Genomic DNA, 21,220 nt, shown 5'->3' with positions numbered 1-21,220 from the left:
CATGGACATAAGTCTCATTTTATATGTGTTCCTGCATTGTTAAAGGGGGCACATCATGCAAGTCTATATTTATATTCTGGGGCTTTACTGGAATATCTTTGCTTCTTATTTATCTGTACATTTTCGCACCAAAATCTGATCTGAAATATGACTGGACAATACACACATGGAAAAACCTTAGCAACAACCTTAGCAACCAAGGCTATGGATTGTACTAAGTTTGATCAAGAAAGACAATATATGAAAGATGAACTTAGGAAGACCGGAGTTCAGGAGCTCAGCATTAAAACTTTAATGAACCTGCTTAGTGGGTTGAGCAGTAGTTTTCTTTGAGTTTATTAGACAGACAGGATTAATGTGTAGGATTTAATCTGTGGTCCACAATCTGGAGCAGAAGGTGGTGGTAATGCACCTAATATGCTGGTTGCCAACCACTGTTATAAACCAAAAAGAAGAAGAAGTTTTTTCCAAACAGAGTGGTACATCCTGTCAGCCAAGGTACTACCTATCTCTGCAGCTGAACAGAGCAGCTCCTCCGTAGACTGTTTCTGTTTCTGACGGTCCCAGTGCTTCCTCCGCAGGCTCTATTTCCCTCAGCTACCTGAAAGACACACTGCTTCTTCTCACTTTAACCTGAATAACAAATCGGGGAAGCAGAACTGGTAGAAGCAGCAGGTCTGTCGGGCAGCTGTGTGAAGGTTAAACAGTCCACAGAGGGAAGCACAGCCAGGTGGTGTAGGAGAAGGCGACAAATCGGCCTGTTATATTGGCAGAAATGTTCAATTTGGACAGATGCTGATATTTCATTTTAAAGCCTTTATCGGCCGATACCAATGACATGCTGATATTATCGTGCATCCCTGTCTGACATCATAACAGTATTTAAATAACTGAAAATGACAAAAAGCATATGTCCCCTTTGATGGGATTATTATTTTTCCACACTTTCACTGTTATTATGAGTTATCACAAGTGAATGTGGGTAAACCTCAAGTGATTTTGTGTACACAGTTCCCTCCCAAATGCGAATGCTTATAGTCGTTGCAGGGTTGTTCCATGGAAGGTTATTGTGAGTGAAGATATTTTGCTTTGTTAGTGCTTTGGCCTACTCAGTGTCAAATGCTCTATATGAATGCAGTCCATCTGCCATTGTTACAGAACAAAATGGGAAAAATTAGATACTGTAGCTAATCACAACTTCAATAAGGGAAATTCAACATCTTGCAAACAAAGCACCAATGACAAATGCCTCTGATTTGAGTAATCAAGAGAACAGGGCACCAGCAGGTTGGTTTGGCTCCTTACAACGATAGCTTGACATCATATGGGAGAAACCATCCGCTTGGGAATGTCTCCAGCCAAGGAACCAATCACCATTCCGGTGTGTCAGGCTCCGATTTCCATACAAATGTGCACACACCTGGCACACCGTATGAGCTCAGGATTTGAAAAAATGATCCAATATGTGTTGTTGGTTGACTCCAACAGTTAAATGACAAATAAAAAGAAGCACAGATTTTAAAAGGCAAATCCAGATCATCTCTCTGCCTCATATTACAAAGGATCAGTTCTGATGTGTGTGTGAGTGTGTCAGAGATCTATGTGTGGTGCAGACCTTTGGCAAGTGCTGGAAGGCCACACACATAGCTGTTGTGATCACTGCTGTGGTTGACACATGTGCCAACGCATCATTTTGTCAGCTGCAATTATTAAATGCCTAACTGCTAACCTTGAAAGCTGCCGACTGACAGGTAAAGCCAGGTGAGTGCTGGGATGAAAAGCAGGGCAAGGGAGGCCGCCAGGAACTTCCTGCGCCCACGACACATTCCCAGCATCCTCTGGACCAAAGCAAATGGAAAGAGAGGTAAAGTGACCCCTATGTGGGTAGCAGCTGTTGTCCAGGCTGATTCATGGCACTGGAAGAGAGGAGACAGAAGGGAAAACTGGGTTAGAGAAGAGGCAGACATTTCACATCCTGTATAGACACAATTACAGCTGAGCACACGGCTTCAGTTGGTGCTATGAACAATACATCTGTGAAGCTCCTCAGTAAAAAGACACATTTTGAATCATTTACTTAATATTGTGCCGATCTCTTAATTATAATTAATTCTAGGCTTTAATAAGACAATGGTAAAACCATGCAGCCAATGCAATTCTGAATCAAAAGTGTAACACAAATTTGTTTGCACACTTTTTTTTCCCTACAGGAACATGCATTGCATGTTCTGAACCTATTCTCTGCAACAACACTAGATGGCAGCATGAGACATAGAAAGGAAAATGTTGTTACATATTAAATTTCAGAAGAGGTGAAGAATCATTAGATTTTACCAAATTTGGTTTGAGAATACTAGAGGACATAGTGGATCTGCATACCACATTTGGTGACATTTGAATAATATGTATATAATATATTGGTGAGCCTCTTTATGTCAGATTTGCATCAGATTTGATATCCCATATGCAGCACATATGGTATTTACATATCAGTGTGACAATTACAATAACAATAACAATTTAAAGAATAAAACGGTTCAACCCCTTTTAACCTTCCAACCAAGTTGAAGATATGTTCAGCTATTAAATGTTGCTTAAATCAGGCAGTGACATACTAATCTGACTTTGATGACCTGAACTAATTTTGTCAATTTCTAGTGTGATCTAGGGCAGAGAGTATAGAAGTCTCATTATATGATATTAGTCGAAATCCTCTTTCCGTTACAACCACATTTGTCCAATTACCCGGTTGACCTCAGTCGATTTTTAATCTTCACCAGAGACTGCCCAGGGATGAAACATAATACCTCTGGCTGGCACTGCGGAAGCTGGCACATACACAAGCCAGGATGCCAATTATCATAGTGTCACCCAGTAAACTGCAGTAGAGGGAGCGGATTTCTAGCACTCCTCCCAGCGCTTACTCAATCTCTGGAGTTTTTTTTATTGTGGCAAGGCCAATGTGAAGAGCGCAGAGTGAGACAGGGTTAAATGAGGCTAGAAGAGATTAAACAAGTCTCTCAAGTATGACAACCACTGCTTTGATAGGCTGACTATGAATCATTTCAGTGGCTCCTTAGCCTTTGACCCCTGTTTGATATTAGCTCTCCACTGGATACTGTGATTTACATTGCAAATCCTACACTGAAGACATTTATTACCATATCCAAGTAAGGCGTCAGACCACAGAGTAAGCAGATCCAGTCATGCAGGGATGCATGGAGTAAAGGTAGTAGGCTATGTTTCAAACAGGAGCTCAGACTGCCTGATTAGTTCACTTTTTTTCAGATTTTTCTTTTTTTAAAAATAACAGGGATCTTTTTTTTTAAATAATTTTGGCCATGATTGTTATCAGTACTGATTGGAGACAGACAGGTTTTCAACAACTACAGCATTAACAGTAGGGTGGCAAAATTATCTGCAACCAAAGGTCCCCTAACTAGCTTCTTCCAGGCTTTCAATTGCATCTCACGGTCTTCATCAAGTCAATTTCAAGTCAAGTCAACGATGGAGAAACACACCGACAATATTAGGTAGATAGACTGCAAACAAAAAAGACTGTGAATAACTTCCAGGTGCCACCAAGACATTTAATCTTTATCCGGCTTTTAACAATAATCCAGTTTAAGAAAATGATTTGCTCTAAACACGAAAGCACTTGAAATATCTTCAACATTCATTCATTGCATTAAGGCTTGCCTTGGTAGTCAGTGTTACCAGAGTTACATGGTGTTCTTTTTTTTTATAGAAATAAAACCCTTTAGTTCATTTTCACATATCAGCACCCACGTTCATCAAATAAAAAACACTCTAATTTGTAAAATGCAAAGGGCCAAATCCATAAAGTTTTACAACTGAGTGCAATTTACCCTTGTTTTGCGTCTGATTGAGTAAGCAGAGCTCTTTCCAGTGTTTCAGGCTTTTCTCCACATTTCAGCACACAGGTTGGTCCATAATGAAAACTGCAGAGCACAAAAGCCTAAAATTGTGTCTTTATTGTGTCTTTAATTAACAGAGGTGGACACAGAGCTCTGCAACATCACAAACCAACTTTCATGTATTTTGCCTCTTTTACCTCTCTAGTATTTCTTCAACATAATCTACTGAAATGTCCATCAGAATAGGCTACAGCCATTAATGTGAATCAGGTAGGTCTGAAATATCTTAGATTAATGTTTGAATCTTACAATAATGTTGTTAGAGTGTCACCAAATGTATCTGGGATTTTGCAGAAACATCAGTACTGATGTTCTGTTTGTTGTCCACAGCTGGCTGTGTGTCACAGCCGGCTGCAGCATCACACAGCAGATGAAATGATAAAACTGAGAAAGAGGCTGTGCACATTTACGCATGCGGCACAGCAGCGGTAACTTCATTAACACCAGATCAGTCAGGTTCTGATGGTATTTAATGTTCTGTGTTCTCCTACACATCTACACAGATCAGCTGTTACACACAGATTCCAGGTTTATACAGTGGAACTGTTTGTAATCAAGCAGCAGCATCAGAGCTGTCAGGACATTTTTACTTTTAAGTAGCTGAAAGTCCGAGATAAACCTACCACCCCAAACCCACTTGATCCCCCTGACTTGAAGATTTCACCCTTGATATCATTCAGTATCAATTCAATATCATTCAAGCCTCACAAGCTTGAAGATTTCAATAGAGACAGAGAAAGAGAGAGAGAGAGAGAGAAAGAGAGAGAGAGAGAGAGAGAGAGGGAGGAGTGAGTGTGTGTGTAGTTAACACCAACTATCTGAAGACGCTAATAACTCCACTCTAATTGCATGTGGCAATTAGTGCTGGTCTTTGTGAATTAGACTGCTTTTGCAACAAGGCTTATTTGCATAGAAAGGGGCCAATTTTATGCCAAACGTAGGAATATTACCTAATTTACATACATGCAAATGGCACAGACACACCATGACGCTTGGCAGCATAGTTTGTGGTGCATTTGACTGTTTGTGGGTGCTCTCTGAATTACTACAATTGTTACAATTATAAAGTGAAAGTGTCTGCTCTGTCCACGCACACAGCAGAGAGTTCAGTGAGTAAGGACAGAAAGAAGGCTCCAGAGTTTACCTTATATTAATTATTGTTATCAATGTGCTACATTATAGAGAAATACAAAACTCCTTCAGAGAGAGAGATGCCTGTCCTCCCTCCTGCTCTCTGCTGTAAACACACGTAGCTGTTAGCAAGCAGCTGCTCTCATGTCTCCCCGTGTCTCAGTGCTTGTTTTCGGCAGAAACTCTCCTGCTCTCTGCCCGCTCAGCCTGCTCATCCCCATGTCTGTGTGCGCCGCAGCTCGGCTTTACATGCAGGAGGACCAGCTGGTGATCCTGAGCAGCAGCAGCCTGAAGCCCTCCCTCAAACTCATAAGTAAGGGGAAGATCTAAAGATCTAATGTTAAAGATGTTGAGCGTCATGGACGAATATCTTATCTTGTAAAATGTCCAGTGTAACGGTAACACTGGTGTTGTCATAAGTTTATTAACTGGTGGGAAAAATTCATCACTGTAGCATCCCTAGTAGCATTATAAAACTACATGCATGCACAACTAGAGGAGTTCAAATTTGAACCAGGAAGTCGCTCTCCAAGATCTGGTGGACATTCATAATAAATACACAGCTCAGAGTAACCTTCATTGTTCTTCAACATTCTTCAACAGCCCAAAGGCCTCTGTGTTCTTAATCTGTGGTTGACAGATTATGAACAGGAGATGAAGTGGACATTAAAAAGATATTTTGAGTATGTTTCTGTGCATGCTCTTCTCTAATCTACAGTTTTGTGTGAAAACAGACTATTCTCACGTTTAGATTGCAAAACTGAATGATACATATTTCTGGGTATGATATGGTTAACCACATAACCGTATAAATTGTGTATTTTCAGTTTGTACTCTGAAAGCTTGGGGGTTAAATTATCATTACAAAAAGACAATTTAAACAGTGAGTGTGGACTAATCATCCTATTGTCCAGTATTTGATAACCACTAAGCTGCAGTCATAAAATCCTGGAGCCACCAGCCACCAAACATGCTCTATACATTACCCCTTTCACTCCTCGGTCAAACTTTACTTGCACCATAAAAGCTACAATCCTCCCTAAAACTCACAAACACTTGTGAGAGCAAGTTGAGCTACGAATCACATTCAGTCTTTCTAATCTCGCCTAGTACAAAAAGTAATGTGATATCCATACCCTCACTTCAAATTTATAGTCATTGCTAGAGATGTCAATTGAGAACCTTCCCTCATGGCTCAACAGTAAGTTAATAGAAAATGGAATTTTATATCCACAGCTCAATAGTAAATTGCTGTGTGTTGACACTAAAAGTGATGAGTGATGATTACGGGAGCAGTGGTTTATTGGTTGAAAAAGGCCATGGGGAAACATGCTGAGTCTGATTGAATTGTTCTCTGAAGGAGAGCACTGAAGTGAAGCAGGGCAATGCTCAGAAATGCTAGATGTATACAGGTTAGAAATATAAATGGCTCTGACGGAACTGCTATGAAAAATAGTCTGCAGATTAAAGGAAGACATCCCAAACAGAGACCTGTAATGGACAAAGGTACCCAACATGAACACAACTCAAGTCCAGTTCAATCCAACTCATCAAGTCTTATCTGCTGTATTTCAATAACCTACAGAGCTTTTTCAAAATGGCCATCTTCAATAATTCATAGGAATAGATGAAAAATAAAGTCAGTTCAATCAAATTACTAAGTACATGTTTTCTCTCTTCTGTCTGGTGGTATCCATACATGCAGACAGTTTTGGTTTTATTTGTCCAGGTTTTTGAGATACATGTCTCTGAGATTTCTGCCTCCATCCCCAATACACTGGACATGAACTGAATTTTGTTTGTGGTTTTCAGACATCAAAGAAACAGTCCCTATATGAGAACTGTTCACAGTGTGCTGTATGGATGGAACATTGTGTGAGTTATAACTCTTATCTGTCAGAAGCAAAAGCTTGAGGATCCTCAAAATGTTGCAAGGTTGAGGTAGCTGGATTAACAAAGCATCAGACTTTGACATAAAAGACCAAAGTTAATGTTGATTTATTTTAACCATGACCGTGATTGTTCCCTAACCTTTTTAGCTATTTAGAAAATACATGAATATGTGGACAATCTTAATCAGTATGTTAAAGATAATAAAGTTAAAGGATGGGAGGATTATAAGTAGCCTTAGGAATCGATCAATAATTATTATTGGCTTCACAATACAGTGGATTTTGCTATTCTTTCTCTAAAAGCAGAATTACTGTGTGGAGTGACAGGAAGGAAGGGTGAAAGTACAACTGTACTAACAAGATTGTACACAAACAGAAACAGTCAGGTACTGAGAGTTGGCACTAAATGTTGATCACAGACACTCAAAAGGAAACAGAATGTAGATTTAACCTGCAGAGACCAAGCAGAGTATAAAGCCATGTTTGACAAAGCATTCCTCTTCACATTATTTAAGAAATTAGCTGACTAAAAGATGATGAAGAAGAGATTAATTCCTTTTTGTACTGTTTTGAACTTTCACTATCAAGCTTTGAGAGAATGATCTGAGAACAGCAGTTTTAAATGTATCCTTGTGATGTCATGGTGCAGATCAGCCACATAGGTTTAAATACAGCAAGCAGTGGGGCTGATGAGGTTTCCTTTAACTCACTACTACTAAATTATGAGTGGTGGCAGTCACAAAAATTAAAGAGGACCTATTATGCTCATTTCAGCTCCACTGGGACTCCACTAGAGTAGCTTTGCATGATTCACAGTTTATGCAGTATACACAATTTCTCTTTACAGGCTGCTTTAACTATCAGAATTGTGTAACTTTACCGCCAATGCAAACCAAACATTTCCTGCTTTACTGCTTCAAGTTAAAAGCTTTTAAATGACTAAATAACAGGAGACTCTTATTGTGAAGAATTTACAGAAAGTAAAACATGTTCCTCACTAAAGTAGCAGAGCTTCATTAGCGGTGCTAAAAACCAGTCGAAACAATGAGATATGGAGCTATTTGGAGCTATTTGTTCAGCGGATCAGTTAGAAATAATGCAGGGAGGAAGAGTACAAGCAGAAACAGCCACAGTGATGATGATGTTTTATGAAGCGCTGCAAACAACCAGCACACCTCCAACCGGTAAACTACTTATTTTACTTTGCTGCGGTGTGTAATGGAGTCATGGCTTAGCCTGACTACCCCCAGAGCAGAGTAGTGAACTTGCGCGCTGTGCATGTAGCAGATGTCCATATAAAGAAATCCTTCACAAGCTGACATCAGCTCAGGCTGAAAATAGAAAAAACGTTGGAAACCTAGCGTTCAGAACAGTCTGAAGCCAGTGCCTTTTGCTCACAGGGATTACTGCTACATATGTTTACCTATTTATATTTGACACTTCGGCCACTTTTAACATGAACATCCAACATTGTGACATTATATATATATATATAAATGTCTGAAAATAAGGAAAAGCATAATACGTCCCCTTTAAATAATAAACTAATTTGTAGTTACAGAGAGACTATGTAACATTTGTTGAAGAGAGGCTATTGTGGCCACAAGGGGCAATATATAATAATAGCATGAATTCCTCTTCTCTTCCCAAGATTCTCTTGAGTTAAGTACTAAAAGAGACATCATGATAGGCAACCAGACATTGTTTTGTTGCAGTAGCATGAAACTGTAACTGCTTGACACAGCTTTTGGTGCAGTCTTTTCTGCTAGAGCTGAATCACTGAAAGCTTCCCTGGAAGATGCTGACTGTCACACCGATGCTTGAACTAAAAAAGGTTTGAAGAGGGTGGAAACCTGGTCTTGATCATCCCTTCAGTTCTCAAGAATGCACATACTTTGCTTCCAATACCAAAAATATTCTTATCCAATACATTTAACCATTTGCCTAATACTAAGAGCATCCTCTCAAAGTTCCTTTGGACCAAACTCAAGAATACTCTGAATGTAGCTGAACACAGTTTGTTTGTTTCTTAATTGCATGCCGGCGAAGAGTTTAGCTATCAATCATCTTGTATATCAAATTTGAAAAAGCATATAACTCGTTCATATCATAAAGATGGAGGAGAATGAGAAATTCCCTGGTGTAAGAAATCTTTTCTGCTGCAGAGAACAGTGACGCCGTGCCTGAGAATGGTTTATTAAACCTGTCACTTCTGGTTTGATCCCAGATTGCCCTTAACACTGAACCACAGGAGCAACTCGTAACTCTCCTCAGAAGTGGTGACATGAGAGGCAGAATGTGCTTTCCACCATCGACTCTGCCCAGACACCCGAGTGGCTTAGAAGGAGAGAAGGGACCCAACTTTCCATCAGCTTTCAGAGCTGAACAGAACAGGAAGCGATAAGAGTAGATTGAGCATGACCGAGCACATGTGTGATTGCCACGAAGACGGGCAGAAGAGCAAAGATGAAGAGCTGCCTCTGTTCTGCAGAAGCCAGCAGAGAGGAGAGTCTTTCTCTTGACATGATAATCAAGAGTGGCCACAGGTCAAAACAATCCACACTGTCCTGACAGGAGTACAGAGCGTGCTGTGGACTAAATGCCTCCTGCCATACTGACAGAGAGGATGAAAAATATATTGATTGTGCAGGGGGAGTTGCCCTCCATTTCATTAAGTTACCTTAGCTATACATTCATTAGTATTCTGTTATAGCAGGGAGGGACGTGAGCTCTGCCATGCAAAGGAGGCTCTACAGTATGTATGTCATTGGAGCTTTAGAAGCATATAAAGGCATTTGGAGGTGAAAATTCACACAAATCCTCAGCAGCAAGGTGTAGAGCGTGATGGGCACACAAGCTGCTTTTCATGCAAATCAGCTTAGGAGGTCTACCTGGGAGCTGTTCCTGATGCAGTAATAAGATTTCACATCACCTCAAACTCAATACAAAAAGACACATTGAGTCATGATGATTAGTAGTATCATTAAGAGGAAAGCCAAATCTGGGATCCGCACTCCACCCACCGTGCTACGGTTTACCACCAACTGTGTTATCTTCCAACAAAATTAACAGCACTTAAAGGATAATTCAGGTTTATTAAACATGAGTCTAATTTCCATAGTCTTGGGGTTCATTCCTATCTGTAACATTAAGATAGGAGGTAACAAATTAATTTCTGAGATGTGGGAACACAGCTACACCACTAAACAAGTCCAATTGGGCAAGAAGCATGAGCAGTCAGTGGCCCTTCCTTCTTGGCAAGAACATTCATATTGGATGATTAAGCAAAATTCTAAATTATGTTTGATGAGATACATTTTTAACATCCAATTGCAATGTTTCAAACATTCTTTCTCCATTATCTTCCTGTAGGAACTATATTATAGTTAAGGTTAGGTAACTAAGACACTTGGTTAAGATTAGGGAGAGATGTAAATAGTTAAGAAAGCAAACTTTATTTGCATGAAATTTGGTTTCCAGCATCAAAGTCAGATGTGTTACATACCAGTCTACCACCTGACCTCCACACCCTTAGGCCACGAACATGCTCCATATAAGTACGGAAATGCAAATGGCAACGTCTGATCCAGTAAGCATACTCAACGTTTGCTCTTACACATTGGAGGGGGTGATCCTATCATATAGGCTAGTTAAAGCTAATCAGAGTGTTGTCATGACCATAGTAGTAAACAAACATGGTGTCTTTGCAGGAATGTGTGCTGCTGTACTTACTACACAGAAGAAAGAAAAGAAAACATAGTAGTAGTGATGTGTGACCTTTGACTCATTCACAGACGAAGAATGACAAAGTTCAGTTGGAGCTTCTGCTCAACATGATTGTTTTGAGCAGAAGTGAACCCAAACGAAAGGGTCAGCTTTCTCTTGTTGTTTCACGCTATAGCGCCCCTAGCTGCAACGCTCAGAAAACAGCTCACACTTGCATCACATTAAGAATTTTCAGGTGATAGACTACAGAAGTTAACAACATATGAAATCAGTGTTGTAGATTGAAGCATATGTGCTGGTGTACTTGCATGCAGCTACTCCCTGCATCACACTGGATATTGACATTGGGTGTAAATTGTGACCTGCTGAATGGTCCAATATGAATGTAATTCCAAGGGATACTGGTTTAGATAATTACACAAATTAGCCAAAGCTAGCAAGAGGACAAAACAAGGACAGACAATACAGTGATTACCCAAACATACATTACAGTTTACAGACTGACTTCCTGGTTCAACTACCTATAAAAGTTGCCAATCCTGGGACCCAATCCTAAATTCATTCATTTATTCTTCATTTCTGTTTATGGGATAGTGCACAATTAAAAGTAATTGCCCTAGAGTTAGCTAGCAGCTAATTTACACCTTTTTTGTCACTGGGCAGGTAAACAAAAAACAACTACAGAACAACAAATACACTATGTAAAAAAACACAATCCATCAGTGTGAGATAATAAATATAATCAGTATGATAAATACAATAAATACAAGGTTATCATTGGTGGTGACACTTGTGCTGACTTTAGCCAAAGCTTGAGGCTAATTTTAAACACTGCAAAGCTTCCTGAGTCTCTAATGGTTGTGGGTATAGAATTCCACTTCCCCACTACTTTAACTGAGAAAACAGATTGACCAAAATTTGTCTTTCTGAACTGCGGTACCCAGTCACCCCTAATAGATGCTCTAGTCCTTCTGGCACTACCACTGCCAGGATGGGCCAGGCATCCTCTAAGAGGAGGGGGTGTGAGATTATGGATAATTTTAAATATTAGGCATGCATCAGAGTAAAATAAGAAGTTATCAAAATTGAGGAAATTATATTTTTCAGGATATTACAAATGGACCTGTGCAAGACCTACCAGAATCCAATGTAGACACATTCCTTTTCAAAAAACAGACCCGATCAAAAAGGGACCCGAGGACAGTCAAACCCAAAGCGAGCAGACTCAGGTATAATTAGACCTAATTCACAATACGGTTGACCCAAGCAGACCCTTAATTGAGTTGCAGAGTGGTAATTCGAAGGGTGTTTCAGTTTCTATATAGTGTTAGGTGACTGACTGTTAGCGAACTTCCTCAGCTTGAATGGACATAAAACTTTCTTGGTTGCACCATTAATAGACAAGATGAGCAGCTACGTTAGAAAATATCTGTTTCTTTGGAAAAAAAAACCTCAAAATTAAAAGCATGTGTACATTAAAATCTGACAGAAATAATGGACAAAACTACAAAAAAACAAGACTCATGATGATTAACCAGCATTCTCTTTTAAAATCACTTCTCTCACAGGTTCTTCTACATCTTTATCCAGGTTCAATTTGGGATATGCTGAGGTTCTGTCACCATGGAGACCTATAATCTAGCTCTATAAGTGCACTCAAAAAGAAAATGTGCCACACTGAACACTGTGTATCATCTATGTACACCTTATATCTCAGAAAATGGTTCCCTTTAATCGCCTCACCAGCGTAAACCTCACTCATAGTTCTGACAGGCAATTCTCTGGGTTGAGTGGTTGGTTATCACTCAGTGACATCTCCCAGCTACACTTGGCATTTTAGCTCCCTTTCATATAAAGCAGAACTATACATTTATACAACACTCTAAGATGAACTACTGTTTAGTTGGGAGGGACACAAACCTTTAGTGGTTCAGATGAAGCAATTAATCATGGCCAACTCTGAGCTGGAGGCTACACAGAAGGAAAAAAAACAAAAAAGATCCAACTGAAACATTCATCTTCATGGTGATTTTTTTTCCTCCCCCTCTCTCTCTGGCTGAAAGTTTGTTGTTGTTGTCAAAAGCCAAGTAACACTGATAGTTCAGGGAAAGTTACAAGTACAACACTTTCATGTTGTTCTTTGGTTTATTGAATGCCTACTTTTAGAGAAACTTGGAATTAAACTCAGATTCTGCTTTTGATAAGTGAGCAACCTGAGCTATGTCTGCAACCACACCTGCATTGCCTATGTGACATACACTCAATAGTTTACTCTGTAGAGAGCAGTAACTTTAGGCACAAATAAATCATTATTTTGCACCATAAAACATAGTGATGTAGTGATGCATGACTGCAATTTACATATCTATCCATAGCCGAAGCATTGCATTGCGGGGTTGTTAGCAAAGAGTATTCCACATGCCATGGAATCTACATTTTTCATTCTATTATTGGGATATTTAAGGGAACTATGTAGTACAGAGTGCATACATTTTGCACTATATACATGCCATTTTTGTGGTAGCCCAACAACCCGTGAAAGCCACGCTCTGACAGTTTGGTATTTTCTTGACCTTGAAATTTGCTTTGCCTGCCTGTGTGGTATTTTGAGACTGTGCTCCTAATAAAAATGACAGGATCAGTTGATGCAAGTGTTCAAAAACAACTGCAACCATAGTAATTATTACGGTAGCAACAGAGGGTCAGATGACAAGCACACTCTGGTTTTTATGATGAAATGGGGGTGTCAATGTGCTTTTAAAAATCCAGTTGGGGCTACTATCTCACACACTTGTCTGGTCTCCTGTATTTGTGGGGACCACGGTAGCTAAATTATATTTTTGTATTTTACATTTAATGACACTAATATGACTCTTTCATTCATAAACTTATTAATACACCGTGTATGACGCATGGCTCTGAATACAGGCTTAGTTTGCTTTCTACCATTCACATCAGTTCTTGGTTACAGGTCAGTTCAACCCTGCAGTACTTAAAAAATACGTGTATCACATGTGTCATTGAACTTGAGCTCAGTTTGCTTTCTCCCAGTCATACCAGCTGTTGGTCAAAGGTAAATTCAATCCTGCCAGACTTCACCTTTACTTCTTCTCAACTGTAATGGTTACAGCCGTCCTACAGCAGGTGACATACGTACGACAGAAATCACAGCCAACCTGAATCAAAAGTAACTTAGATTTTAAGTCATAAACAGGAAACTTGTAAACTATTCCACCACATGCATTTCTCCTTGTCTATCACATGTGCATCTATTGTGTTTGAATTGAAATAATGTTACTGCTGACCATCTATTCAATAATAATGTTGAACTCATTCTTCAGGTTGAAAGAAAATCGAATGCCCCCTGAGAGCAGACTCCTCAGAGATCTTCATCCTCCAAGATGTAGACACTAATTTGTATTTGAATTTCTTTTCTTTGTCTTTCACTGGTTCATACTTCAGTTTTGGTTGTAGTCAAATGTGTGCAATGTTTGCACTTGGAAGTCAATTTTAGTTTTGTCTACATCAGTATAACTCTGAAGTCAAATGTAAGCTGCTAAGCATATTCTGTTTTTTGTGATTAAATGGGGTCCAGTCAGGGTGCTTTCATAAGCCCAGTCTTTGGTTTTGACCACTCCCTCTCATACACGCACACCTGCCAGGTCTCTTGTCATTGTGGGGTTAGTCTGACTCACTGGATGTTATTGGTGGACTCAGGCTGTTTGAGGGGGAAGGATGAAAAAAATAAAAAAGGCACCAGCTGTATGCGGTGGGGCACCAGCAGGCAGAAAGTCGTGATACATAGTGAAATGATTACACACTCTGGTTAAGATTAAAATATTTTATTATGTGAGTATAACTACTGTACCTCTGTAATAAAACGCACAGGGAACTATTAACTATCTAACCATTTATTTCACAAAAACATGCATGTGATGATGTCAGTGAGAATGAGCTGTATATAAAGGGGCTTAGTCAGGGTAGGGGGATAGTCAGGGTGGTGGAATCAGAGTAGAATTCTTCTTTTGTCTATGTGTTTGTATATATCAATGACCTTGTTTGGGTCAACTGGGATGTCCCTCTCAATGGATAGCAGCAGAAGATATGAGAACCTGCCTTCTCCACATCTGTTCCTGAGCTGTATCTTGATCAGCTTCAGTTTAGAGAATAACTGCTCTACTGAAGCGGTTGTCACTGGCAATGTGACATATTTTGAGGAGCTTGGTCATGGTAGGGAAAACTGTGTCCATATCTTTGACTTTAAGGCACCTTGGCATAACTTGGACATTGTTGTTTGGAAGCGCATAGGATGAGTAGAACACCATGAGTTCAGTGACAACATTTTCTTCTTCCACATCATACAACCGGCAAAAATCTCTAGCAGAGAGAGCAGCTCTGTCGTCTGTCATGCCTTTCCAGTGATTTAAGATGGTAAGGCAGTGAAGACCAGATAGGATTGCCCCATTTGGAGTGTCATCCTTCCCCTTGAATCTCTGGTCTAGCTCTTTGGAGAGGATGTCAAGAAACGTTAAGAACACCTTTCCCCAGTAGTGCTCCTCCTTGCTCTGGGCTTGATGGTCCTTGTACCTCTGAGGTACCTTTCTGTGTCTGCCTTGTCCAGATATATCATCAGGGACCTGAGTGCCAGCTGCCCCTGCTCGTTCTTTGGCTTTTGAAAAGAGGATATTGAATTCCTCATCTTTCATCATTGCTTTCACTCTTTCCATGACCTCTTCCACAATGGTATATGACACTGACAGATCAAGGTCCTCTCTCTGGAGTGCAGAAGAAGCTATGCCAGTCTCAATGAAGACAGGTGCGGTGGTTTTCATGCGTAGAATAAATTCAAAATCTATACTACGCAAGTACTCAGGGCACCTTCTCTACAAGCCCACCGTGTGTCGGACAGCCTTTTCAGCTCATGGACTCTCTGGCCAGGGTACATAGACACTTGCATTTTTTCAAATGTAGCACAGCGCTTTGTAGATGAGGTTATGAAAGTGTATAGCTTTTCAAATAAATTGAAAAACCGACTTGATTTGGCACTCTCCACCAAGAGCAAGTTCAGAGTGAGCATGGCAGTGCCAATATTAAGTTTTCTCATTATGGCTCAGAATTTGTGAATGTTGACCCCTGCATCTTCCGCTCATATTTGCAGCTCTTTCATAGCCTTAGCCCCTGATGTTTTCACTCATTTAATTGAGAATGACTCTTCTGACATAGGTGGCAAGGGCCTTGATCATGTCATTCTGTGTCTTCTAGGACAACAAAGATGTCTGTGGCTTTTTCTGTTGGGACTTGATGTGGCTGATATTTTCAAGGTGCATTTTGATGGTGGAATCATATTTAGCTAGTACCTGAACAAGTTCAAGAAAGTTTCTTTTGTTTGAAGATGTGCTGCTACTTTCATCATGACTCCTGAATGCCATATTTAGCCTTGCAAGATACAATGTTACACTAGCCTGGCCATTATTTCTCTGTTTTTCTGTCTTTGCTTTCCATGTCTTCCCTCTCAAAAGCTTGGCCCAGTGGTCTCTGTCTCAATCTCGCCATCTTTCTTTATGTTCCTTATTTTTTCAGTGCCCCTTTTCCAGTTGCTAACTCCCACTGTTCACCAAGCTGTCTTACTTTGATACTTTTCCTCTTTCAAAAAGAGTCTGCAACTAAAACAGAACATGGAATCATTGTCCACAGAGCGCTCTAGCCAGGGGTTTCCTTTGTACCATTCCCTGAGGACTGATAACCCCTCTGTCTTGGGACACCTCAGAACTGGTTGAGAAGGCCCAATAGAGCAAGAAAACTCCATAAATTTCTCAGAGTAGTCTATGCTATACTTCTGAACATTTTCAGGATCAGTTGGGTATTCTAATGCCAACAGAAGTGCAGCGCCTGTGTTATTTGTTGCTATATCCTTTGGATTTTCAATGGCTTCCTTGGTTTCCATTTCATCGAGTTCACTTCCATCTCTATCCATTCCAGACTGTTAATCTTCATAATCTCCCTCCCTGCTATCTTCATCATCAGTATCACTCTTCCTATCATCATCATCATCATCATCATCATCATCATCTTCTCTCACCTTGATATCTTCATCATCATCACCACCTCTCTCCCCTAATATGATCTTCATCCTCATAATCTCTCTCCCTGGCATTTTCATCTTCATCATCATCTAACATCATCATCATTTCTCTCCCTGGCATTCCTTGGCTCTCTGAGATCTTCATCCTCACTGTCTATACTGTCTTTTTCTGTTGGAGTGAATAACAAGGCAAACATTATATTACAAAAGAACAGTGGTGGAATCTAACCAAGTCTGTTTACTTATGTACTGTACTAGTTACTTTTCAGATTTACAATTTTTCATACACTTCCTGTCAAGTGGAAACTGCGTATCTCCAAATGTTGTGATTTTGACTGTTTGTGATAAGCTGAAGAATGAAGTGTTCCTCTTTGGGTTGAGAACATTTTCCTACTTCTTAAGCTAAATAAACCATTTAAAAAAACCTCTTGGATTAGCTGGAAAATGCAGTGTCACAAAGCTGAAAACAGGCTGTTTTTCTGAGCTCATGAAAAGTTGACTTTTTAGAGAGACATGGTTCTCACAGGACAGCGACAAACATATGATGATCTTATAGAATATGATGTAAGGCTGTAGATTAAACTACCCAATAATATATAAAGTAGTTTAATCAGCTCAACCATAAAAATCTACAGCAGTAAAATGCAATATACACCTTAATGCAGCAGTAATATTAATCCAAAAACATCATCATATAATAGTAAAACACTGACAGGGACCATTTCACTTAATTTTGATTCTTATTATTTAAGCACATTTTGCTGATAATACTTACATACTTTTACATAAGTCTGGTTTTTAATGTAGTGGAGTATTTATATTAATATTTTTATTTTATTTATTCACAATGTGGTATTCTGATGTATTCTAAGATCTGAATACTTCCTCCACCACTGCAAAAGAGTAAATGTTATAAATCACTAGCACTAGCCCTCTTGCCTTTCTTTTGTGGATGGTTTTTGTTTATGGCATGGCAATCCGTAAGAGGACTTTATGCAAACGTACCTTCATCTTTCTCATCTCCCTTGTTGTTGCAGATTCAACCTTTTAATGACGTACTGCCTCTAGCAGCGTTTTGTGGTTCCTGTGTCTGACTTCCTGCCCAGCTTAACATATTCGCTTGTGGCTCATGGAAAAAATAGATCAGACACCGAAACTATTGCTGCAGAGGTCCAATCAGTTAACGTGGGCGCCAAAAGGAAACTGACTGCACTTCACAGCGCTTCCACATCTGACCTGAACCCGCCATGACACCAAAACATTTTAAACAGGGTGTGACTGAATGTGTGTGAGGACTGTACCAAAAATAAAGGGGCACTCCACCCTAAAGAGTATTATACCTCATTTTAACTTTCTTTTGGAACCTATAAACACATTGATTTTTTTTCTTTCTAAAGATGTGTTTAAATTCTACATTCAACTTTTTAACTTCTACATACTAACAAGTTCTGAAAACTGCTTTGATGAGTTTACTGGCTCCAAACAGGAGTGAAAATGAGGCACAATAATGCTGCCACAAAGCTGTTTTTAAAAGTGTATATTTAAAAAAAAGAAAAAAAAAACCAGCAGCATTTTCAACTATAGAGGCATCCCATAAGGGCACATTGTCTCACACATATGAGTGTATGGAGGCTAACTAATTTTCCAGCATGTAGGGCAGCCTATATGCCACTTTATTGCGTTTTCATTAGTGCAAAAAACACCCTAAAACTATGAATTGTTGCATTTTCGTTAGCTTGGACTGAGTCCTTCATATCTACATAGGGAGCGGGTCCTCCTCCATGGAGCCCACCATGTTGTACCACCATGTTTCTACAGTAGCCCAGAACGGACAAACCAAACACTGGCTCTAGAGAGGGCCTTTTGCTTTTTCGAGAGTTTCATGGCCACCATAGTTTCTTCTACATGCTTTGAAAGGGAGGGATGAGGGGAGGGGTATTCAGTTGGTTGCAATCTGAAACCCCACCGCTATCTGCCACCAAATCCTAAACACTGGTCCTTTAATTGTTCTACACAGATTTCTACATAAAAAGAAAATCTGCTCATCTAAAGTGATTAAACAATAGTTATATCTCATACATGTTTTTCTTTGGCGTTATTGGAGCATGTCAGGATCAAATGAATTAATTCTGCTTTCAATAACAGTCACTCTCCTCCCTCCCCTCTTCCAACCCTCCACACAGAATGTGCACCTGGACAGCAACCCTGAGGCGGAATGAGTCAGACTCACAAGGTAAGTATTTTCATATGATCCTAAATCTGACCATGCTTGTTCATTCAAGGATAACCACAAAATTGTCTACTATATGGATGTCCCGATCAAGGTTTTTTTTTTTCCTTTGATATTGATTAAATATGTATCTGAAACATTGCAATAACAGCTGTAGATTGTAAATCTGACACACACACACACAACAGATGTGTCTCCAGATGTGAGTCATAGCAGAGGATGTAAGTCACAGCAGGGCACCATGACACCTCCCCAAGCCTGTCATCGCAAGTCACCAAACAGGGAAAAAGGTAGAGTTTTTAGAGATTTTAATTTTATTTCGAAATATATATTTTATAAAAAAAAGTGCACTTCCTCAATTTGATATCAAACTGCGATGTTGTTACTGTATGCTCTTTCAAAGGCTGACTGCTCAAAAATGTAATGTTTTTGTTAATTGCTGTACAGGTCTCCAATCCTCCAAGAGAAGGATGTGGGCGAAAGAGGAGATCCTTGCTGTCGAGAAGCACATGATGTCCTTCATTACTTCACTTTATGCCATGTTCTGGGGAAAAGTGACTGTGATAAGTGCCTTGAACTGGAGGAAGTAGCACTTAAAAACAGAAATTGGCTGGTCATTCAATTCTACATTAAGAAGCAAATCACAGCTCTCATGAACAAAGTTTAAAACTATCCCGTTGGTACCTGTTATGCTTGTTGTGTTGCATGTTTAAATCATCACATGTTTTGTTCATTTAAATAAGAAATTCTCAAATGTAGAGTGTTGTCTACACTCAAGCAGCTGTGCAAGAACTTTAAAAATAAGTAAAAATGCTGAAATTGGTAAAATTATGACTTACAGCAGAACCCGTCTGATCAAAGAATAAGTCAACAAGACAAGATAATGAATCTGACCAGATATTTGATGTCTGCTTTCAACACTTGACATTGTTCACTACTTGTTGCTAAGCACGTATTCGGGTCAGTATCCAAAAGTATTGATGTGTGAAAGCCCAGCCCTAAGAAAAGGTCAGATGCTGCATGTAAACAGAGCCTGTAAGCATTCGATATATTTGAGTTGCCTCAAAATTCCAACAGTTCAAATAAAAGCTTTCAGCCAATCTAATGTTGTTAGCAACTATATCCATGCAGGTGTCACAGCATGTAGACTAATATTATAATAATACTCTACTGGCCGACATATTTATTTAAACCTTATCATAACTCAGAAATTGAATATAATTGTGTTGTACAATTACTTAACAGAAGCTAGAATTTGCCAGAAATTAAGCTCCAGCAAATACATTGGCACTCACCTTGACAGTCATAAGTGTTAAGTGGCTCTTCAAAGTAAATTTAACCTGAATGTGTGTTAAGTGATACTAGATAGACAGAAAAACTAGATAGTGTGTATATGCTGACCTTACTAATAACTTAATACCTGGCAAGTCCCCAGGAAGTGGTTCCTGGTCAGGTCAGGAAACTTAAATTTGAGTGCTGTACAACCTTCAGAAAGGGTGGTTCCCATTCAGAAAACACTCAAAATTGAGCACAATTTAATCGATAAGGACTAAAAGTGCACATCACTAGTTAGCACACGGTTATATATAGTTTGATGTGGTTTGTCTGTACACTGTCAGCAGGATTAATCAGTTGTATAGCTGAATGCCACTGCTCATTAGAAGCTGCATCCTGTGTTTAAGTGTCACTCTCCACTCTGACGGTGTTCAGCTTCCAAAGGGAAGACAGTGATGACACCATTTCTGTTTTTAGTCCCATGCCCTAGTTCACTCTCTGTGGTATGTGTTTTGAGGTGGATTGGGTGGTGAGGGGGTGCAGTACAAGGACTACCACAAACAGAACATGACTCACTGATGAGTTTAATCTTGTTGAAGTCCCTCACAAATTCACCACCTAGCGAGCAACACTGGTTCAAACAAAATCCTTTTTTGTAGGTCAGTCAATTTCGAACCAAAACATTCACACTTTATTGTGCCTGAGTATATATACACACATTTTCCACACTTCTGTCAGTGCAAACAACTAACAACTTATGAACCCTCTCTAACCCAATGTCTACACAGGCTGTGTAGTGTTAGCAGAGCAGCAGCAGCAGCTTTAGTTCTCTGTGTCTACACATGATGCATTCAGGCACAGTATTGAGTGTAGGTCACCGTTTTGGCAGTGCTCTGAGCCCACAATTACTGTAGTTATGCAGTGAAAATGGAAGAAACTGTGTAAA

General features: G+C 39.6%; 1 protein-coding gene and 1 long non-coding RNA gene across 4 annotated transcripts in view; one reads left to right on the top strand and one right to left on the bottom strand.

Annotated features, from left to right (window-relative positions):
- The window catches only part of large1 (LARGE xylosyl- and glucuronyltransferase 1), a 129,715-nt gene that overhangs the window by 86,629 nt on the left and 21,866 nt on the right, over positions 1 to 21,220 (bottom strand). For all 3 annotated transcript variants that reach the window (XM_067581470.1, XM_067581471.1, XM_067581469.1), the window contains one exon: positions 1,730 to 1,916. In XM_067581470.1, the coding sequence (XP_067437571.1) occupies positions 1,730 to 1,835 (106 nt within the window). In that variant the 5' untranslated portion in view covers positions 1,836 to 1,916. The remainder of the gene's footprint in view (positions 1 to 1,729; positions 1,917 to 21,220) is intronic.
- LOC137175658 (uncharacterized) lies at positions 7,964 to 20,086 on the top strand. Its single transcript, XR_010925667.1, has 4 exons — positions 7,964 to 8,145; positions 18,953 to 19,002; positions 19,188 to 19,289; positions 19,447 to 20,086. It is a non-coding gene; the product is annotated as an uncharacterized lncRNA (long non-coding RNA).

This window comes from Thunnus thynnus, chromosome 23 (genome assembly GCF_963924715.1).
Source record: "Thunnus thynnus chromosome 23, fThuThy2.1, whole genome shotgun sequence".
Lineage (NCBI taxonomy): Eukaryota > Metazoa > Chordata > Actinopteri > Scombriformes > Scombridae > Thunnus > Thunnus thynnus.
Note: the sequence above shows the minus strand (reverse complement) of the source record. Positions and strands in the feature narration are given on the sequence as shown.